This window comes from Panthera onca, chromosome D1 (assembly GCF_046562875.1).
Source record: "Panthera onca isolate mPanOnc1 chromosome D1, mPanOnc1 haplotype 2, whole genome shotgun sequence".
Lineage (NCBI taxonomy): Eukaryota > Metazoa > Chordata > Mammalia > Carnivora > Felidae > Panthera > Panthera onca.
The window spans coordinates 96,797,866-96,818,903 of NC_138348.1; the positions used below are offsets into that span (position 1 = coordinate 96,797,866).

At 42.1% G+C, this 21,038-nt stretch overlaps 1 protein-coding gene across 3 annotated transcripts in view; it reads right to left on the bottom strand.

The window, feature by feature from the left end:
* Nucleotides 1-10,168: 10,168 nt before the first annotated feature.
* The window catches only part of TBCEL (tubulin folding cofactor E like), a 76,176-nt gene continuing 65,306 nt past the window's right edge, over nucleotides 10,169-21,038 (bottom strand). For all 3 annotated transcript variants that reach the window (XM_060605053.3, XM_078432860.2, XM_060605052.3), the window contains one exon: nucleotides 10,169-14,260. In XM_060605053.3, coding sequence (XP_060461036.1) covers nucleotides 13,942-14,260 — 319 coding nt within the window. In that variant the 3' untranslated portion in view covers nucleotides 10,169-13,941. The remainder of the gene's footprint in view (nucleotides 14,261-21,038) is intronic.

The following is a 21,038-nucleotide window of genomic DNA, read 5'->3' on the forward strand; positions in this document are numbered from 1 at the left end:
CTTCAGAAGCTGTTCCCATCTCCTGACTGCTAGGCCTATAATCAAGGTCAAGTGGCAGCTCACCGGGCCTCGTGAAGGAGGAAAGGGACCACCCCCAAAGGAGCTGCAGGGCATCCTGGCGTATCCTGGCATGGGATTGGATTGCGAGAGCGCTCAGTCAAGGAGACTGGGCCATGACACGGAATAAGAGAAGGTTCATGCACTTGGGGGCACTCTCTAAGGATACAGGCCTTAACATGCAAGGACCCCAAGGAGTGGTGCAAACTCACTGCTAGGGCAGCTCCTGGAAGCTTGGAAAAGAGTGAGAGCCCACACTGAGTGATGCTGAAATGCCTGAATTACTGTGGCAGATGGTAGAAGGGATTAAAGGCTCAGGGAAGTGAATATGCGGGATCAGATATATTACGAGAGTCTGGAAGACCCACTAAATGGCCATGTTCCACGGGAAGGCCCAGAGGACAGACACATCCTCCACCAAAGCCAGCAGGAATCTGCTGGTGAGGAAACCACCAGCGTCACTAAGAGACTCGGTGGTGGTTTCCCTCTGCAGGCCAGAGAGCAGGAGAGGGGGTCATAGAACTCGGTTACCTGATACCAGTGGAGAAGATGGGCCCCTGAAACGATAGAGACCGGGTAGCAGCACTCTGCTGCCTGAAGCCGAGGGAGCCACAATCTTCATAATGACCAAACAGATCAGAGTGGCAGCCAAGGGGGCCTGATCCATAGAGAATTAAGGAGATGATTAACAGAGCATGGCATTACAGGGCAAAGTAGATGAGCAGCTGACAAGGGGGATTGCTTACTATGTATAATTTTATAAGGGCAAAATTGGTGTATCAAGAGGCTGAAGGCAGTTGCCCCCCCCCCCCCCCCAAATCATTGATCACTTGCTCAGTTTGTGGCTCGGAGTCAGTTTTCAAATTTGGATCCTGTAGACTAAAAAAGGTAACCAGGTCCCCAAAGAGAAGGACCCTGGAACACCATGACATGGTAATGATTCTCCCACTCCTTCTCCCAAAGACCTACTTCATTACTTCGATAACATCAAACTGACTGGGCATGATGAGCAAGAGGTGACTAGAAGCCTCCAGGCCTTAGGAAGACACATGCGCTCCAAAAGATGGGAGATAAATCCTTCAAAGATTCACGGCTAACACCTCAGTAAAATTTTTAGAAATCCAGTAGCCAGGGGCGTGCCGGGACCTCCCCTCCAAAGGAAAAGACAAATTCTGCATTTCGCGACGTCTCTACAAAGGAATTCTTCTTTGTTGTTTTCTTTCAGTTCTGGAGGCCACACATTCCATACCTAGGAAAACAGCTCCCCTATTCCAAGTGATATGGAATTCAACCATCTTTGACTTGGGCAAAAGAACAAAGAGCAAAAGAACTTTGTAACAGCTCTAGGCTGAAATGCAAGGAACCTTGACACTTGGGTCATATACTCAGTAGACCCTTTGTTGGAGGTGTCAGTGGTGGAAAAAAGACAAAATGTGGAGTTTGTTGCAAACCCTAGTGGGAGAATCACAACACAGGTCCCTGGAGTTTTAGAGCAAGGTCATTCCACCTGCAGTAGAGAATAACCACACCTCCTGAAAACCAGCTCCTGGCATGTTACTGGGCCATGTGATGGCACATTTGACCAAGATCCAAGTGACCATGTGTCCAGAACTCCCATCATGACCTGGGAGTCAGAAAGTCAGGTGGACCCAGTAACAATGTATCATAAGTTGGAAACAGTGTATCTAAGACTGGCAATGGCAAGCTGCCTGGCCAGGTAGCTCAGACTCCCTGTCACGTGCTATGGTTGCACCAGCACCCCCTTAACCCAAATTACACATATGGCTACATGTGGGGTGGGGGTGCCTACAATAAGCTGAAAGAAGACAAAAAAGCCTAAGCTTGAGGTGTGGATGATTCAGCTTGGTGTGTGTATGCAAGCCTAAAGCAGATAGTAGCTATTATTGCCTCACTCAGGGGTAGATTTGGAAATACAATCATAAAGGGACATCTTTCCAACATGCGGAACTTTAGGCAATATATTTTGTCATGTACCTTGTGTCAAAGGAAAAGTGTTCTGAAGTTAGAACATGTACAAACTTGTAGGCAGTAGTGAATCACATAGCCAGCTAGACAACGACCTGGAAGCAAAAAAGCTTGGAAAATCAGCACCAAGGAGGCCTGGAGTAGAGACATGTGGATAGACAGATGGGAATGTACACCAAGTATGAAGATCTTCGTATCATATGTTAACATCCACAAAAAAAGCATCCACTACAGAAGAGGGACTAAACAACCAAGTAGACAAAAAGACTTTGCCAATTGACGTGAGAGAGATTTTGTCAGTGTTGGGACAATGCGTACATGTATGAAGTGGCCACAACAGCAGGGATGAAAGTAATGAATAGACCCAGTAGCATGAACTCCCCTTTAGCAAGGCTGACCGGGCTTCCATTGCCTGTGAACATTCAATCTGCTACTAACAGAGACTAAAGCTAAGCCCCCAGTGTGTTCCTGCTCCTTGGAGAGACCAACTGGTCACTTGGAGTCAAGATGACTCTGTTGGAGGGGTCAGTGGTTCCTTCTCACAGGAGTAGACCTCTACTGGGGGTACTCAGTCAGTACCGTTAATGACAGGCTTACAGAATGCCTGAGCCAGAGGCCTAGAATCGCATGCAAAATAACATGTGACTAGGGAAGCCACTTCATAAAAAGGAGATGTGGGAGTGGGCCATGACTATAGGATCCACTGGCTGGAGCACAAATGCCATGACACAAAAGATGCCAGCCTGATCAAGCACCGAATGAATTGCTGAAAGAGCAGGGTAGGCACCACCTTGGAGATAATACCGAGAGGAAGGGGTATGGGTGCTACCCTCAAGGATACTGCACAGGCATTGGGTCAGAGACCTGTGTATGAGCCAGTAGGAAGTAGTCCCCAGTAGGGGACGGTATGAGGCAGTCCCCAGTAGGAAGAATACATGGATCCGGGAACCAACGTGTGGAAGCAGAGGTGGCCCCACATGCCATTACTCCCAATGATTACTGAGAGATTTTGGGCTTCCCAGCCCCTCATCTCTGGGTCGTGCAGTTTGACATCCTGGTCCCCAAGAGGGTACACTCTCACCAGGGGGAACACAGCGAGAGTCCCACTGAACCATAAACTATGGCTGTGGCGTTGCCTGGGCACTTGGGCTCTGTGTTCAGAGAGCAGAAGGAAAAGAAGATGAGGTACCATCCTGTTAGGAGTCATTGACCCTGACGAGCGGGACGAGGTGGGGCTGCTGTTACATGATGGATTCAAGGGATAATGTGCGTGGAACTCAGGTGACCCATTTTGGTGGCTCTTGGTGCTCCCTTGCCCAACTGTGACTGCGACGGGCAAGTGTAGCAACCCAGGTCTGAGCAACATATGGTTACGAGGGTCTCAGACTGGGAATCAGGGCTTGGGAGAAACCAGTAGATAAACGCTGAGACCACCAGACGTGATAGCTAAGGTGATAAGATGGACAGTGGAAGAGGGAGACAGTGTCTACAAGTTGTGACCCTGAAATCAACTGCCATGACAGGGGCTCCAGTTCATTCCCTAACCTCCCTATTCTCAGCATCCCCCCCAGGAAGAGGGGGCCACTGGAGCCTGAGAGGAGCTGGCCCTCATTATAGAAAACTGGATCTACAAATCGCACGGGATGCTCGGTGGTAGATACGAAGGTGCCCTGCTCGGATCCACCTTCACGCAAGGAATACTTTCCCGCTACAAGGAGTGTGGTTAGCTGACATCTTCCGGTTGTTGGCTCCTTCAGTATTCACATCAGGGTTCAAGCTGAGGTTATGTCCTTATTGTGTTCCTTGCTCGTTGGCCAAGAAAAGCATTGGTCAAAGGGCCCCGGGCGGGACTCCTCTTGGCTCCAGGGCATCTTACTGGGCTGGCAGACTGTTAGGTCTACAGCCTGGTCTGTGGCCCCTCCTGTCCAATCCTCCTTCTCCCCCTTTGCTTTCACAGGGGTTATTCCCCAGTAAGCCTTTTGAACTTCTATGAGTGTCTGCTTCCCAGATAACTGAATCTGGGACACTGAGGTCTTGAATACCTTTACGAGCCCTTTACAACTGAATGTTCTGCCTTGTTGGATAATCTGCCATGGAGGTTCCGGATGTATCTGTAGTGCACTTGTTTCTACCACTTAGCCACGGATTTAGTGATGTTTGACCTCCTAGATCCAGTTCAATGAGGTGATTGCATCTAAGGCCATACTTACGGTCTCCCTGAAAAATGGCAGTTATCCAGAGCAGAATCCTTGAAATGGATGATGTAGAAGAAGCAGTTATGCTCCTGAAGACTTCTCCTAAACAGTAAAGACATTCAGAATGAAGTGATTCTGAAGAGCATTACATCTGGATGTTTCCTTCTCTCACTGCCTCACGATCCTCATTCTTGGACGTCTAGATTAACTTTTATAAGATGGGATACTCATGTGGTCTGTTGGTTTTCATTCATTCATTTAATTAATTAATTAATTTATTTATTTAATTTTTAACGTTTATTTATTTTTGAGACAGAGAGAGACAGAGCATGAACGGGGGAGGGGCAGAGAGAGGGAGACACAGAATCCGAAACAGGCTCCAGGCTCTGAGCAGTCAGCACAGAGCCCGACGTGGGGCTCGAACTCACGGACCGTGAGATCATGACCTGAGCCGAAGTCGGCCGCCCAACCGACTGAGCCACCCAGGCGCCCCTCATTTTTTTTTAATTAAAAAATTTTTAACTTAATTGAAGTATAGTTAACATACAATAATATTAAATTAGTTTCAGGTGCACAGCACTGTGATTCAACTCATATACATTACAAAACGCTCACCATAAGTGCACTACAATATTCTTGATTATATTCCCTAGGCTGTACTTTTAATCTCTGTGACTTATTTATTTTCTAACTGAAAGTGGGGGGAGGGGCGCCTGGGTGGCTCAGTTGGTTGAGTGTCTCTTGATCTCGGCTCAGGTCATGAGCTCACAGCTTGTGAGATCGAGCCCCACATCAGGCTCTGTGCAGTCAGCATGTAAGTCTGCTTGGGATTCTCTCTCCCTCTCTCCTCTCTCTCTGCTCCTCCCCCTGCTCATGCATACTCTCTCTCTCTCTCTCTCAAAATCAATAAACATTTAAAAAAATAATAATTGAAAGTATGTACCTCTTAGTCACTTTCACCCATTTCACCCACCCCCCTCCCCTTTGGCAACCAACCACCAGTTTGTTCTCTGTGTTTATGAGTCTCTCTGTTGTTGCTTGTTTGTTTAGATTCCATTTAATATAAGGGAAATCCTATCATATTTGTCTCTTCCCTGCCTTATTTCACTTAGCATAACACCCTCTAAGTCAGGCCATGTTGTCACAAATGGCAAGTGTCCCCTTTTTGGGGTTCAGTAATATTCCACTGGTGTACACATACCACATGTTCTTTATTCATTCATCTATCAGTGGGCATTTAGGTTGCTGCCATATCTTGGCTATTGTAAATAACGCTTCAATAAACATAGGGGTGCATATATCTTTTCGAATTAGTGTTTTGGTTTTCTTTGGGTAAATAGCCAGAAGTGGAATGACTGGATCCTATGGTACTTTTATGTTTAGTTTTCTGAGGAACTTCCATAATATTTTCCACAGTAGCTGGATCAAGTTACATTCCCACCAACGGTGCACAGGAGGGTTCCCTTTTCTCCACATCCTCATCATTACTTGTTATTTCTTGTCTTTTTGATACAAGCTTTCTGGTAGTTTTATTTCTTAAATGCAAAATTTTTAAAAACCTGATATAAAACTTACTTCTAAATTTGTTCATATGTATTAGTATCATGGCAAACTGAAACCATCAGTTCAAATTGTAGCACAAATGATCTGGAACCTGTTTTCTTAAAGAATTAATATTAGTTGCCTTTAAGTTACATTTCTTTTTTATGCAGGCCTTACTCACTCTAGACACTGAGCTCGAACTAAGCTAATAAATATGGCCTAATTACGAGACAAATGGCATTGGCTCTTCGAAAACCACATTGAATGACACTTATTAATGTTTATTAACCAATCAGGAAGACTTTCTAGACCTAAGATCTAAAAAGATGTTCATCTCTGAAATTTAAATAAGGACTCAAAGATATTTTCTGAAAGCAACTTTAGCATCTGTATCTAGCCAAGGAGTTTGGAACAGCTAATTCTAAGGAGACCAATAGAACCCAAAAAAAGCTCACAACTGGCCTTATTCTAACATCCTTGCCAGCACCTTAGCATAAAGCTGGAAAAAGGGTAGGGGGCGGACACACTATATTCCCTATTCGCCACATAGTAGCAAGTAGTTCCTCTAGAAGAATTTCTCAGGTAAGAAGCAGTTCCAATCAAAGCTTCCTGTAGACAATAAGCAAAGGGTTTTAGGGCTATTAATCCATCACTTTTCAAGAGCACTCAGATGAAACAAATACTCATACGTTGTTAAGGATAAATAATACCTATACCTTCTCCTGCAGAGGTGAAATCTCACCAAAGATTAAACATTAGATTCCAGAGCAAAGATAGCTCAGAAAATAGGCGAGGTGCATGGCAAATTGAAGTCTGTAATGTGTTGAATTCAAGTGCCTAGCTTTGCACGCCTAATTGGGAAGAACCCTATCTTAGTTGCACAAACCAGTAATCATATATCAAGAACAAGATCAGTAAAGCCTTTGACTTTGCAGGGCTGGGACACACAATAAAACCGGTGGGGGGGGGGGGGCAGTTATTTTTATGTATCTCTAATGCAGAACAATTTGGCAATATCTACCAAAAGTACAAACACTTTGACCTTTTGATCCAGCAATCCCTCTTCTAAAAATGTATTCTATGGATTTATTTCAAATATGTGAAAGAACATATGCTGTTTACTGCAGCAAATTGAAAATAGTAAATAAAAGAGAGATTGGGATGGAGAGACACAGAGACAGAGACAGAGAGACAGAGAGACAGAGAGAGAGAGAGAGAGAGGAAAAAATGTCTATCAATAAGGTATGAGTCAAACAAGGATAAAGTGTGTCCATATAAATATTATTAAACTGAAAACAAAGGACAAGGTGATTCCCTATGTACTGCTATAGAGATCCGAGATCTCCAAGATACATTTTAAGTGGAAAAAGAGCAAGGTGCATGATAGTGTGTAATATGCTAACTTGCTGTATAAGAGGGGAACAAAAAGTATCTTCTTTTTGGCTATTATTTATGTAAACTCTGGAAAGATGCATAAGAAACTGATAAATGATGAAATACAAGGGGTTATAGAGTGGGGTTTTTCCAATGTATACCATCTACATTGCTTGATTTTTAAACCATGTGAATGTTTTCTATTTAGAAAATAAATCTAAATGGTTTTTGAAAAGACTTTTTTTGTAAACAAATTGAAATTTGAACCAAACAAAAGTTGAGCACAACCAAAGCAATTCGTAATGTCCTATTTATATTCTTTAATAGTGGAGTAAGGCTTACATGTACCTTCAAATATATCAGGTATCTCGGAAAACATTTTTTTTTCTCTTTAATATGTATTTTTTTAAATGTCTGCCTCATTATATTCTCACTTAACACCTTAATTGTATTACTTACAGTGACTAAGAACCATTCAAGGATGGAGAGTCTGTGTAAGAAAGACTTGACAAACTGAAATTGCAGTTTGTAACTTTTTGGTACATCTAGATCTTGCAGACCGTAATAGATGAACTTTCTCTTCTATTTTGCCAGCAATATTTATATTCTTCACAAGGCTCTCACTTAAATTTTAAAGAGGAACAACAGCCGTGACAGCCTCATCCTTTCCTGCAACGAAACCTTTGAAACAGGCTGCATTCAATTATAAAACTTTTTTTCCTCTATAAATATCCATTTTAAGTTCACTTAAACACTGGTGACTCTGAAAAAAGTTTGAGATTGAACGGAGTGACCTCTCTCACCTTTGACTGTTTACAGAAAGAAAGTTCTGAGGCTCTAGAATGTTCTCAGGTTAAAAGCCAGAATATCTGTTTTCTTGCATCATGTTATTTGGTTCATTTGGTCTTGTCAACAGCACCCATCACAAGCGTCCAAGTGGCATTTCAGAGGAGCAGGGAGGACAATAGATACACATCAACTGCAGTCTCATGATTCTGGAAATGGCATGAGGACAAATACCAATTTGGATTTAGAGCCATCGGCCACATCAGTGATTTTGTTATAGAGCAAATCAATTTAGCAAATGGATGTTGAGGAACATAACGTTTTAATGACACATAAAGAACAACAGTGAAGAGGTGTGTGTGTGTGTGTGTGTCATGGTGGGGAGTGGGGGGAGGGTTATGGAGAACTTTAACGGCAAGTACCACATAACAGCTGTCAAATGCCTGGATTCCACAGCCAAATTCCCCGGGTTTGCATCCTGGCTTTGCTGCCATTTGCCAACGGTGTGACCTTTGGCAAGTTACTCAACCTATCTGTGCCTCCACCTCTTCACTAGTAAGAGAAGATAGAGACAGCAACAGGGCTAACCTCACAGGGATGCCATGAAGACCAAATGGGCTTGATACGGTAGTGCACCTAGAATGGGTTCTGGTTGATAATCATGGCTCATTTATAGTGTTTAGAAGAAACGTGAGAAACAAACATTCTAAGCCTGGACCCCCGGCAATGATTCATACAACCCGCAACTCTATCCAGGTATGGCTCTCCTTCCTCCTGGGTTAGGAGTTTGTTAGTCCCCTCGTGATATCCGTGCCTTCAAATAGAGTGCAAGCAAATTATGCAGGTGTCTAAACCACATTGAAGAAAAGGGTAAGACAAAACATTCAATTAGTGGCAATTCTTGTTTGACCTATTCAAAAAATGGGTTTCCTTTCTTTAGTTGGCTCTGTTAGGACCAAGTATTGTTTAGGTCACTGTTTCAGTGACCTAATAAAGAAATAAAAAGTTGTAAAAATGCCACTGACTCAGAATAATGCTAAATTGTATCAGTAAGAAAAACCTCAGTTGTGTTGCTGTCTTTAGTTCAGAGTAAGGTGGGAGGCTAGCACAGGAATCCCCAAAGTGTATTATATTCACACATATAGGCAAATACATGTATTTGAGCATTTTAATAGATGTCTGTTAAACAAAAAATGCTAAAGATTTCCAGTGTTATTCTCCAATTTTTGAAGGAAAGGAATCAGAAATTCATGGTATCTTAAGGAGATACAATATGATATGTTCATGGATTAGCTCAGATCCTAAATCTTGGTTACATTAAAAGGTTAAAAGTAGATGAAATGATATATAGGTTTCAAAAGTTATGTGGACGAATTTGGGCTCTGAACTTCTAAGTTGGAGACCACAGACAACTAACGTCCTTTCCAGAGGAGGGTTGGAAAGAGAAACGTTGACTTCAAAGGTTAACCTTCTTGTTTTACGTGCATCTAACTGGGAACTGGTGGGAGTCACACTTTCAGTCCAATGGGTATTGGATGCCTTGAAATAGGTCTCCTTTGCCAGTATACTCAGAGAAGCTCACAATAAATACTGCCTTGAAAAGCATTTAGCAAAGAAGGTAAAATTATATTCTTTGAAATCTGAAAAAGAGGTAGAAATATTTAAACAGATCACGGTACTCACGTGCTTCTGGGGCACTGAGAGAGAAGCGAATGGACCCCGTCTTCTCAATACAGAAATATAGCACACTTCTTGGGCCTTCATTCTTTGATATAAGGTTAACTCATTACAGCTCACCCAGAAATTAGTGGTAAGTGGGTAGGGTTCAAGGGTCCAAAACCCTGATTCTTACAGAAAATTATTTTCTAAAGGCAAAGAGCGTCACTTGAAAAAATGTCGTAAATTTTTCGTGCACCAAAATGAGGTTTTCATTCTTAGAGGATGCCAAATATCTCCAAGGGAGGTCTTTATCCTTAAAAGGATAAAGAGGGAGTGTCAAGAACATGTTAGAAGTATAAACACACTTCCTATGAATCTCTCTTTTGCGGTTTCCATTTACAACTGGCAAAATCCCAATGAAATCTGTTAAAATGGTCAAATTCTTCCCAGCTTCCACCAGTTCCCCAGAGGACTCCACCACAGCAGTGATGTCAATTTTGGGCTGTATAAAAATGAACACGTATCTTGACCCCAAACTCCAGAAAAAAAATCAGAACACAAAGAGAAAGTAGACTTGGATTTTTAATTTTTTTAAAGATTATCTCTCTATATATGTATTAATAAAAAGTGCAAAGAATAGACCTTCATGTTTAAATTATATTCTAAAATAAAATATATATTTCCATTAGCTGCAGGAGACAACTGACAAGTGAGGAAGGAGCCTGGGAGAGCCCCGTCCCTCTCCGTCACTACAATGGACATGTTATATTATGGAAGCACCTATGAGAAACAGAGTGTTCACAACACATCTGGTAACACAGACAGCTTCTGGGTGTACTTGAACGCAGGTTGTTTGTGTCTTCAAGCTAACATGAAACGGAGGGAAAAATCAAATTCATAAACAGCAGTGGCATCGCTGAGAACAATCTATTATTTTGTACTCCTGTTTTATGTGCCCTAGAGCCTAGCACTTCGCAGAGGTCAAGTCACACACACACACACACACACACACACACACACACACACACCACACACACACACACACACACACACACGTGCACTGGTAAAAGCTATCACCAGCGAGCCCTGAGTGGGGGTCAGATCCCTGTGCAACAAAGGTCCTCTGGCTGGCGCACTGCTTACTCGGCAACACAGCTGAAACATCTGGTGACGTTTCATTTTGTTAAGCGAACAAAATTTTAAAACATAGCATCATGACACTCGGCTCTGTCACACGTAGCTCATGTTTCGGGCTTATTTCCACCAAAAGCTCTTAAAAGAAACAAGGTGTGGGATTTCCGTTGCTTTCTTATGTGTTTACGGATATGGTGGCAGAAACAACAGAAAATGTTATAATAATGAAAGACACTGGGCTCAGCTTTTTTTCTCCTTTAAAGCAGTCTGGGATATTTCAAACAATTCGATTAAAAAGAAAACTGATCTCTGTTGTGGCCTCAGCAGCTACGTGTGAACACGGAGGACCCCTCGGTTTTGATCTGGCTTCCTTTCCCTTTTCGTAACTGAAAAGAATTTCTAGTTGAGGACAGGTATGTCCTATACACTGCGCCTGCAGCAACATATCTGTAACACTGGCTCTGACAGCATTTTGCCTCATAAATGCCAATAATATGCTCTCACTGCATGTGGATGGAGGAAGTCAATATTAAAATACATAAGCTGCAGCAATCAATTATGCATAACATTTAGGCTCAAAGGTCCACGGTCTCTTGTCTCCTTTCCGGCCTGTTACAAAAATAATTTTGGTTACAAGTGTCTACACAGCACCAATTTTATTTCAAAAGCAGCATCTTTGCTCAGCCCCCCAAATAAATCTACAGGTACACATGCTCAAATAGCTTCTCTCTTTTACTTCTGTTCTGTAGCTCTAAAAGACCAGGAATTGTGATAGATTTCATCTCAATCAAAAAGTATTCAGCAATTATTAAAACCACCAATTACAATGCCCTAAAAATACCCACATCCACTGCATTAGATGAGAAGTTCCCCTGACATGCAACTGTATAATAGGGGAATTATGCCTGCAGTTGACGGACGCTGTGTTCTGTCGTAACAGAAGGAACAGGTCTCTAATAGTAAAAAAGCGTTTCATAAAACTTTGTCATATATAAAATAGCTCATTAGTTGTGACCATTCCACTTATGATTAAAGCATAACAGAAGTGTTTGCTCTGCCTTCTGCTGCGGGACAGTCAGGGGTCATAGAACCTCAAAAAATAAGAGTGCATCTGTCTCCCAGGCTGACGAAAGCAATGGGCTCCATTACACGGTTTCTCTTTCAAACTCGTCGGCACTCATGCACACATACACAAAGCACCCACAGTTTTTGTCTTCATGACACTGTTGCCACGCTTTTTTCCCCACTTCCAAAAATCTGTCAGGAAAATGTGACTGCAAAATAATTATTCTTGTTTATACCCAGCCCCGATCTCCATTGCTCATTCTTCTGATTTTGAAAGATAGAGTCTTGCAGCAGGAGGATGGGCTTCATTCATCTTTCTCAAACCCTTTGGTTTCCACCTTTAATGTTACAGTGAATGTAGATTTGACTCAGTAGGCCTGGGTCAGAGGCTTTACAGACACTGAACCTGAAGTGCATTAAGAGAATAAACATCTGCTGTTATGGCATAGGAAAAAAATTTAAAGTAGCAATAAGAGTCACAACTCTGCAGATGTGAAGGATTTTATAAGAGCCATCTAAAAATTTCTTACGACATTAAAGAATTTGTAGGAGCGGTGGAATCCTATAACAAAGGTCAAAAAGTCAAATGTAATCAGATAATGATTACATTCTTCGAAAAAGAACATACCTTCTTTTTTATGTGCGCATCTCCTGCCCTTAGTTATGCTAAGCCTTCCTCAAGTCTCCCAAGTGTAAACATGGTGGACCAAGAAAGACATACATTAAAGAAAGGGAGTACACTGATTAACAAAGGACTACAAGAACAAACACAAAGATTTCAGAGCAGGCGAGGAACCAGCTTTTCAAGAAAAGTGCTTTAAATATGCTTCTGCAAAAAATATGACTTGGAGGCAATTCTGGAGTTTTGACACTTAGACTTTACTCATAGATTAGGCAGAGTTGTTCTTCAGTAGGGGCGACTAAGTTGAAACGTAAAACAAAAAGAACTGTTCAATTACGACGTCACAAAATCCCAGGGAAGAACTGGGAATCAAAACTCCCTTCGATTAAAATTCCCCACTTTTGACGCAAAGTGCAAGAGCAAGGACTTCAAATGACGACACAGGCAGGAAAGCCACGACACTCTCTTTCTCCTGTACGACCTGACTTTTCTCCTGCGATGCTCCCTCACACACGCCACAGATCGTCTGTTAGCTAATTCTCACCTCTCCTGGCACGTACATCCATTACTTTTTTGGGTCCTTCCTAAAGTCAGGCCTCTGGTCCCAGTAGTTTAAGGTCAGGAAAAAGATAGCTAGATATGAGGAAATACATTCGAACTGGGGAATGCTCGGGAATGCGACATATTTCATACTATGGACGTGAGGGTTGATACAGTGTGTGCGAACACCCACGTGGACACCGCTACACACAGAGACCAGGCTGCTCTGCCTGTGCTGCCGAACAGGAAGTTTTCCTGGAGTTTTAACTCTCCGTCCGCTCCTCTTCCAGATCCTAACAGAGTTATAGGTGCTAACTGAGTACCTGAGATCAGGATCAGGTTGAAAAATGCTTAAAACACGAAACTGTTTCAAAAGGGAGAAATGAAGAAAAAACCCCGCCCACACTGAGAAATGAGAAGTTACTTATAGACAGAATGAAGCTACTAGGTAAACAGGGGCTGACGCTAGTCAAAGTGAAAAACTGAACCACAACAGGAAAGGAGGGAGAACGAGGGAACGCGGAAGAACGGGGGGAGAGAAATGCTGGCCCTTCCTGGAAAGATCCCTGCTCCGGATTTAAATAGTCAAGTTACCCTCCTGCGGGGGACACACTGTTCGTGCTCTTTCCACAAGTACCCCGAAGCGGTCGGGACGACCACGCGGCAGACACGTCCCAGTGAACACGGTACGGACACGGCGGCTTCCTGGTCATCTTTCGTGAGGGAGGGAGGGCGGGCGGACTGGAGATGTGGCCAATTCTGCTGGCTGAGCTGAAGAAATCTGTGGTAGAAAATACCAAAAACAGTCCCCTACCCATCCTAGGGGGAAAAATATACAAAACCCCCCTGAAACTGAAACAAAACAAAACAAAACAAAACAAAACGAAACGAAAACAACCTTCTCCCTCCTAAAGAAAACCATTGGGAACAAATGCCCTGCAAGAAGTCCTTATGTATGTGTTTTTACAAGGCTCGTAGAGGTTATTTTGTTTTGGATTCCACATAAATTTTATCTCCATCCCTAATGCCAAAAGAATGCAATGCGCGAGAGCTGTACTTCATTTCCTCTGGGCCAAAGGGTGCTTCGTGGTCAAAATAGTAGAGAAGCATGTTGCTCGTGGGTAACTGCACTAGAGTTTTTAATTGTTTCTTTAGTTCTGCAACTGTTTGGTCCAGACGAATGCTCATTTCTTCCACCTGATCGTTGAAGTGGACTTCTACTTTCGCGCTGCTCTGGGGTCTTAGGTCCACTTCTGCCAAAGGCTCCAACTTCCCATATTTTGTAATCAGTTCATGATACCTAGAAGGATAAAAAGACAGTGTCAGCTCAAGCCGCTAGCACATGGACCACGGACTTTTTCAGAACTACGGGTAAACTGCACTGCCACCACCCTATTCTAACATGATCTCCATGGAGCTACCTGACAAATTATTTGCGTCATCTGTGATCTGATACGGTTGCCCTCTTGAGGCTACAGTAAAACCACATTGTTGTGGATAGAAGAGTCTGTCCTAAAGATGGTCAGCATGCCTGCTGTTAATCATTATTTACGGAGAGACTTACAGAGGAAAGGAGAACCGAGAAAAGTAGACACTCCCGGAATTTCAGAGCGATGTCTAACCACTCTGTAAAACTTGCTTACTTGGACGCATCATCAAAAAGGGCAGACATCTAAGCACATGTTCCTTGGTAACAGATGGGAAGGTGGAAGCAGGCTGGCTTCTCGCCACCAGAGAAGATGACTTACAAACAACAACAACAACAACAACAACAACAACAACAACAACAACAGTCGAGTTGTATGTGAGCTATTAACCTAGCTTTTTCAGTGATGCCTTGTTTGAATGTTCCAGCCTGGTCTCGTTGGCTGCAGTACAAGGAACTTGTGGAAGACTCCAGAATACATTCTCGTGAAAAAGTGGCAAGTGGCAAATGGCAAATGAGGAATAGAAGTTCCTTGATCAAGGTGGGAAGAAATGGCAAAAGATGCTACGAGGAAGGTGAGTTACAGAGGTGAGAGCAGGGCCCACAAAGTCAAGTTTCCTATGTGGAAGATCCTGTCTCTACTGCCAGCCTTAGAGAATCTGGGTCTGATTTTACTGAGGAAGCTGAGCAGTTCCTACAAATCAGGGAAGGAAAAAATGATGAAAAAACCTGATATCGGCTTTATTATAACCAAGACACTGACGTTAATTCGCGATCAAAGTACAATGGTCACGTAAGATTATTCCCCCACCTCCCCGTTCCTCCTTCTGGCTTTAACTCAGTTACATCAATGTTATAGGTTGGTAGGAACATTAAAGACAGAGGCAGACGCCTGTGATTAGGGATGGAGGTAATCATTTTCATCAAAGGGAGTAACAGGTTATGGTAAAATAGTACTTGCTTTGCAGTCAGAAGATCTAACTTCAGAATCCTGACTCCATCTTATAATTAGCTACGTGACTTACCGACTCAATCCCTTTGGATCTCAGTTTCCATATTAGTAAAACTGGGATAAAAAGTCTGCCCTTCCTACCTTATAAAACAGTCAAGAGAATTATATAAAATAATAGATGAGTGAGTACTTTGTGAATTCTAAGTTTATATACAAATAAAAAATGTCAACATTACATTCCTATTCTGGAATTTACAGTGTCAAACCATACACACCCTTTAGAAAATAAATACTTGAAATCTAGGTAGAACTTCTTGGAAAAGATGGTGGTATGATGAGACAGTTTACAGAATCTTCTCTCCTAGAACTTGTGTCAAAAACGGTATTTTTTTTTTTTAAAGGGTAAGAATATCACCAGCAACAACTAACAAAAGAAGAGAGGGAGTAACCTTACCGGGATAGCCCTTCAGAAAGGAACCGCAGCCGTGGACTATGTGGTTCTGCTAGCAAAGATTCTAACCCAACCCTCAGAGTCCATTACGGAGAAAGAAAGTAAAGAGGAAAATCCTGAGCTAACACTCCCCAATTTACAGAAAATTGGGCTGAAGGGATGAGGAGCCAGCCAGGAGAAAGACTGAGGAAACACCGCGGGGACCAGAAGCCTCTACACCCCACTGCCGGCATGTCAAGATCTTAGCAAAGGGAAACAGGACAGAACAGAACAAAACAAGCTCAAACAAACAAAAAGCGAAACTACCAGGCCCTGAAATTTTCCCAGGCTCCAAACTGAAAAAGTGAAATGATTCAAACTCCAAGGTTATCTTTCCCGACCCCCATCTCTTCATATATGACTTCAAACAAGTGAAACAAGGCTATGATAATTGAGCAAAATCTCAGAAAAGATAGCAGAACCCAAGAGGCCAAATAAAAGCTAAACCCAACTCCAGAGATGTTTTCCCTTCAGACTACAGAAAAGTAGAATCGTAATACCTCACTCTCACTCCCAAACTCCTAGGAGGGACGGAACAATGGTGAAGGGGTCAGAAACAGAAAAGGGGGTCAGACTACAGAAAAGTAGAAAAGTAGAATCGTAATACCTCACTCTCACTCCCAAACGCCTAGGAGGGACGGAACAATGGTGAAGGGGTCAAGGAGAGTTTACTTAGACTATGTTTCAGTAAAGAGATGGTCTGGAGAGAGGTGCCCACTTTTAAGCCTAAGTGAGAAGACACAAAATGGCAACTAAATGCATCCCATAGCAAAAGGTAGAAAAGAAAGAAACACAAAGTAAGTAAAAGGCAGAGGCAGGACTCAACCCGAAAGAAAACATAATCAAAGGAAAGTGGCCTGGAACTTAATAAATGCATGAATATGATAAAACACGAGCTCAAAGACAAATGATGGACAGCAGAATGAGCTGAAAAGAAAAACTGCGGAGCAAATGACACAAATGGAGGAGAAAACAATGCCAAAGCTCACCAAGTAAATGTATTAGAAAGCATCACCCAGGGATGATATACCTTGCCAAGTTTTGTTCAGAAATACACTTAAAAGGCAATTATTCTGGGGGAGCCTGGGTGGCTCGGTCAGTTAAGCATCTGACTCTTGATTTCGGTTCAGGTCATGATCTCACAGTTTGCGAGTTCAAGCCTCGTGTTGGGCTCTGCACTGACAGCACAGAGCCTGCTTGGGATTGTCTCTCTGCCCCTCCCCTGTTCTCTCTTTCTCTCCCTCTCTCAAAAATAAATAAATAACATTAAAAAAAAAAAAAGGAGGCAATTATTCTATAACAAGAAGAACTCAGGGAATAGGGCACCTGTGAGTTCTTCTGAAAAACACTGCTCAACAATGAAATTAAATAGCTAGCAGTAAGCTCTAAACATATTTAAATATTAAAACTAAAACTTAAAATAATAATTATATAATCTTAGAGTTATTTATACCTGACACTAGAGCCAACTGAGTTAATCTCACCCATAAACATATTTGTACACAAAAGTATGACCCACAGGCAGAAACTAGCCTACTTGCCACAACAGGCCAAGTCTATCTACCAGTTAAATGACCTATAAATTAGGACATTCTAAGGTCCTACAGTTTTCTCAAAATCCAGAAATAATCCATTGTCACTCCTAACCATCTTTCTTTCGGTCTTTCTTATGTCAGTAAATGGCACCAGAAACTACCTACTCATCCTAGCCAGTAACTGGACAGTCATCCTGATTCCTTCCTATCCCTCCCCGCCTCCCCCCAACCCCCATTCCATCAATTGCCATGATCTATCAATCCTACTCCTAAACGTTTCACGAATCTATCTGCATCTCTCTTGCCCACTTGCCTTGTAAATTCAAGCCATTATCATTAATAACCTGGATTGCTAGAGCTTTCTGTGGACGAGCTTTCTCAGCATGTGCTTCAACCTCCTCTGGAATGCCTTCCTCCTGGATTGCCAAGACTGGAAAGCTAAAAACTCCATTTCCCACATATCTTTGCAGGTGAGCTTCAGTTTCTATCAGTTACACTCAACAGTCCTGGAGACACAGATCATGGATCTAGCAGATGCTATGAGAACAGTTTGGGCACAGGCTCCCTATTACCAAATGGCAGTTCCCTGCATTCCCTGCATTCCCAGGGTCAACATCCCTGGCAGCAGTTTGCTGATCCCCAGATCAGCTAAGGTGCTGTGATCCACCACCAGGGACAGCAGTTTTGTGAGCTTCTCCTTGTCTGACTCCACCAGAGGCAGCAGTGCCATTGGGGGGCCAGTCTGTGGCAACATTCTAAAGGTAATCCTAGGGACGCAGCCATCTCCAAAATGTTTGTAAGCACTTTATTCCCTGTTTTAAGTCCTTTCTTCTGAACATAGCTAGGATGATTTCTGTTACCTATAACTGAATCTCAAACGACACTCCTTCAAATGGTTTCCCATAACTTCACGGTGGCCCCAAACTGACTCTTATCTACGTTACAGCCAAAGCGATTGTTATAAAACACAAACGTGACCACATCACTCCTCTACTGAAAATCACATAAAGCCCTTAAGAAAAAAGCCTGAACTCTTTATTGTGATTGTGGAAGGCACAATTTTGGCCCCCACAATCTTCATCCCCTTGAGTGCTATTCTCAAGATTATATTATGTCATATGGTACTGTTGACCGTAAGACAGAGAGATTCACTCACTGGACCTAAGCTAATCATATGAGCTGTTAAAAGCAGCAAACTTTCTCCAGGCAGCAGCAGAAGAGGAAATCAAGAGAGATTCCAAGCATGAGAGAACCTGATATACCGCGGCTGGCTTGAAGATGAAGGTGGCCACGTGTAAAGGATGAGAAGGAACATAATTCCGCCACCATCCTGAATGAGCCTGAAAGGGGATTCTTCTCCAGAGCTCCCAACAACAAACACAGCCCTGCTAACCCCTTGATTTTGGCCTGTGAGATGCTAAGCAGAGAAGCCGGTTAGGCCACACCATGCCCACACCTCTGACGCACAGATACTGTGACATAACAAACAGATGTTGTTTTAAGCCACTAAGTTTAGGGTAAATTGTTACAGCAGCAATAGAAAACTGAGTGACTATAAAAGGCCCTTCATTATCTGGTTGCTTTATAACCTTCCAAACTTATTTTTTGCCATCAACATTACCACTTCTGCACCTGCCTTCCCACTTGTTTAACTCTTAAAATTTAGACTTTTGCACATGGATGGAAGTTTTGATATGGGCTCTAACACATTCACTCTTTATTCTATAAAAATGAAGGAAAAGTATCAGAGTTGTGACTCAGTACACATCCTAAATATGCTCCCCTAAAGGTTACATATGTAACAAGTATGATTTTAAGAGAATATGTTTAATCCCCATTTTCTTATTTTGGATTCTCTTTAAGCAGGGAAAAAAATCAGTAAATATAAAAAAAATCGTGATCTTACAAAATGCCCAGTAAATTTCAGATCCCAGTTTCTTCCTAGTCTTCCAGTTCAGGTATTTTATTCACTATTCAACAGTCCATCCAAACTGACCTACAGCTGCGAACTTGGTATTATCTGAGCTTTTCTCAGCACTGGCCCCACAGCTATAGTCTTAAGAGGTAAATGGTTTCTGATGACTAAGTATTCTTCAAAACAAATAATCTCAATTTATATTAATATTCTCAATCAATCAGTACATTATAAGTCTCACTTCTGAAGTGGGCAAAATGCCATAAACCCACCTTGAAAGATATTATTGACAAGGGTGTACTGTAATAATCAAATGCTAAAATGTAATATATACTATACTTCTGTTCAGGAGTTCTTTTTTAAAAATGTTTATTTATTTTGAGAGAGAGAGAGAGAGGAAGAGAGACGTTGGGGAAGGGCAGAGAGAGAGAATCCCAAGCAGGCCCAGGCCATCAGTGGAGAGGCCAAAGCGGGGCTTGATCCTACAAACGTGTGAGATCATAACCTGAACCGAAATCACGAGTCAGACGCTTAACTGACTGAGCCACCCAGGTGCCCCTGGAATCTTTATTTTCAATAAAGCTATCTTACTCTAAAATAAATCCCTAATCCTCTCTTTAAGGAAATGTGACATATAATACATGAAAAATCTCTGATGGTTTGCTTGGTTTAACCAAATCACTTAATAACTAGAAGAAATACATTAATTTAGTTTACTCTGTTTCCTAAGGCATTATGGACTCAAAGTAAATTCCAAACATCTGATTGCTGGCATTTAATCTCTCTTGCTATACAATGCTGTCTCTCATTTTGATATGGTATCACATCATGGCATATGTAGAAATCTCAATTCTACAACTGAGCTTTCACACACCACTAAAACAGTCTTCTCAAGGTCACTGATATTCTATTTATTAAACACACAAACATCGCATGTTAGACACAAAAAGGATCTTAGAGATCTTCTAGTATGCATTTTACAGATACAGTAATTGGGGCAGTTTGTGAACCCAAGGTCTAATAGCTCTGACGGAAGGGTGGAAGATAGCGCTCAGGTCTTGTTCTCAGACTGTCATTCTGTCTTAATTCTCACCACTTTTATGGTTTGCTAGAGTAATACTGTTCTGGAAATTCTCTTCTCCTTTCCGTATTTCAAATGCCGCTTTTCAATCTCTTTTTAGGGGTTCTCGTTCCTTTCGACCATCTACACTCAGGTAGTTCTCAAGATTCCTTCCTGGAAGCTCTTCCCTTTTCTCTTTATGATCTTCCATGTCAGATCTCATTCTCTTACTTAGTGTAAGCCACAGAGGTTTTCTCACTGGTCTTCTTCAAGCTTCTGTATTCTACCTACCTCTAGGATTATTTACCCTTACCTCTCACACATGGCAAAGTACTTGAGCTGAACTTAGTATTTTTCATACTAAGTACATTTCATCAAGGCTTAAATCATAGAATTTGTTTCAACTCACTATTAAACTCAAGTGCTGTCAAATAACTTAGTGATTGGATAAACAGAGTGTGGCCTATCCATACAATAGAATATGATACAGCAGTTAAAAGAATTATTTTGATCTACATTTATCAACATGATTAGGACTTTGATCAAAATGACTCCATAAATTCACATTTTAATATACTTCTGCCCCAAACATAGAGATTTAAAATGGATAAAATATGAAAGGTTGAATTCCAAGAAGGCAGCCTAGCCTCAGAAATAATAGACATTTCTATGACCAGACACAGAAAAGAAATGCAAAGCA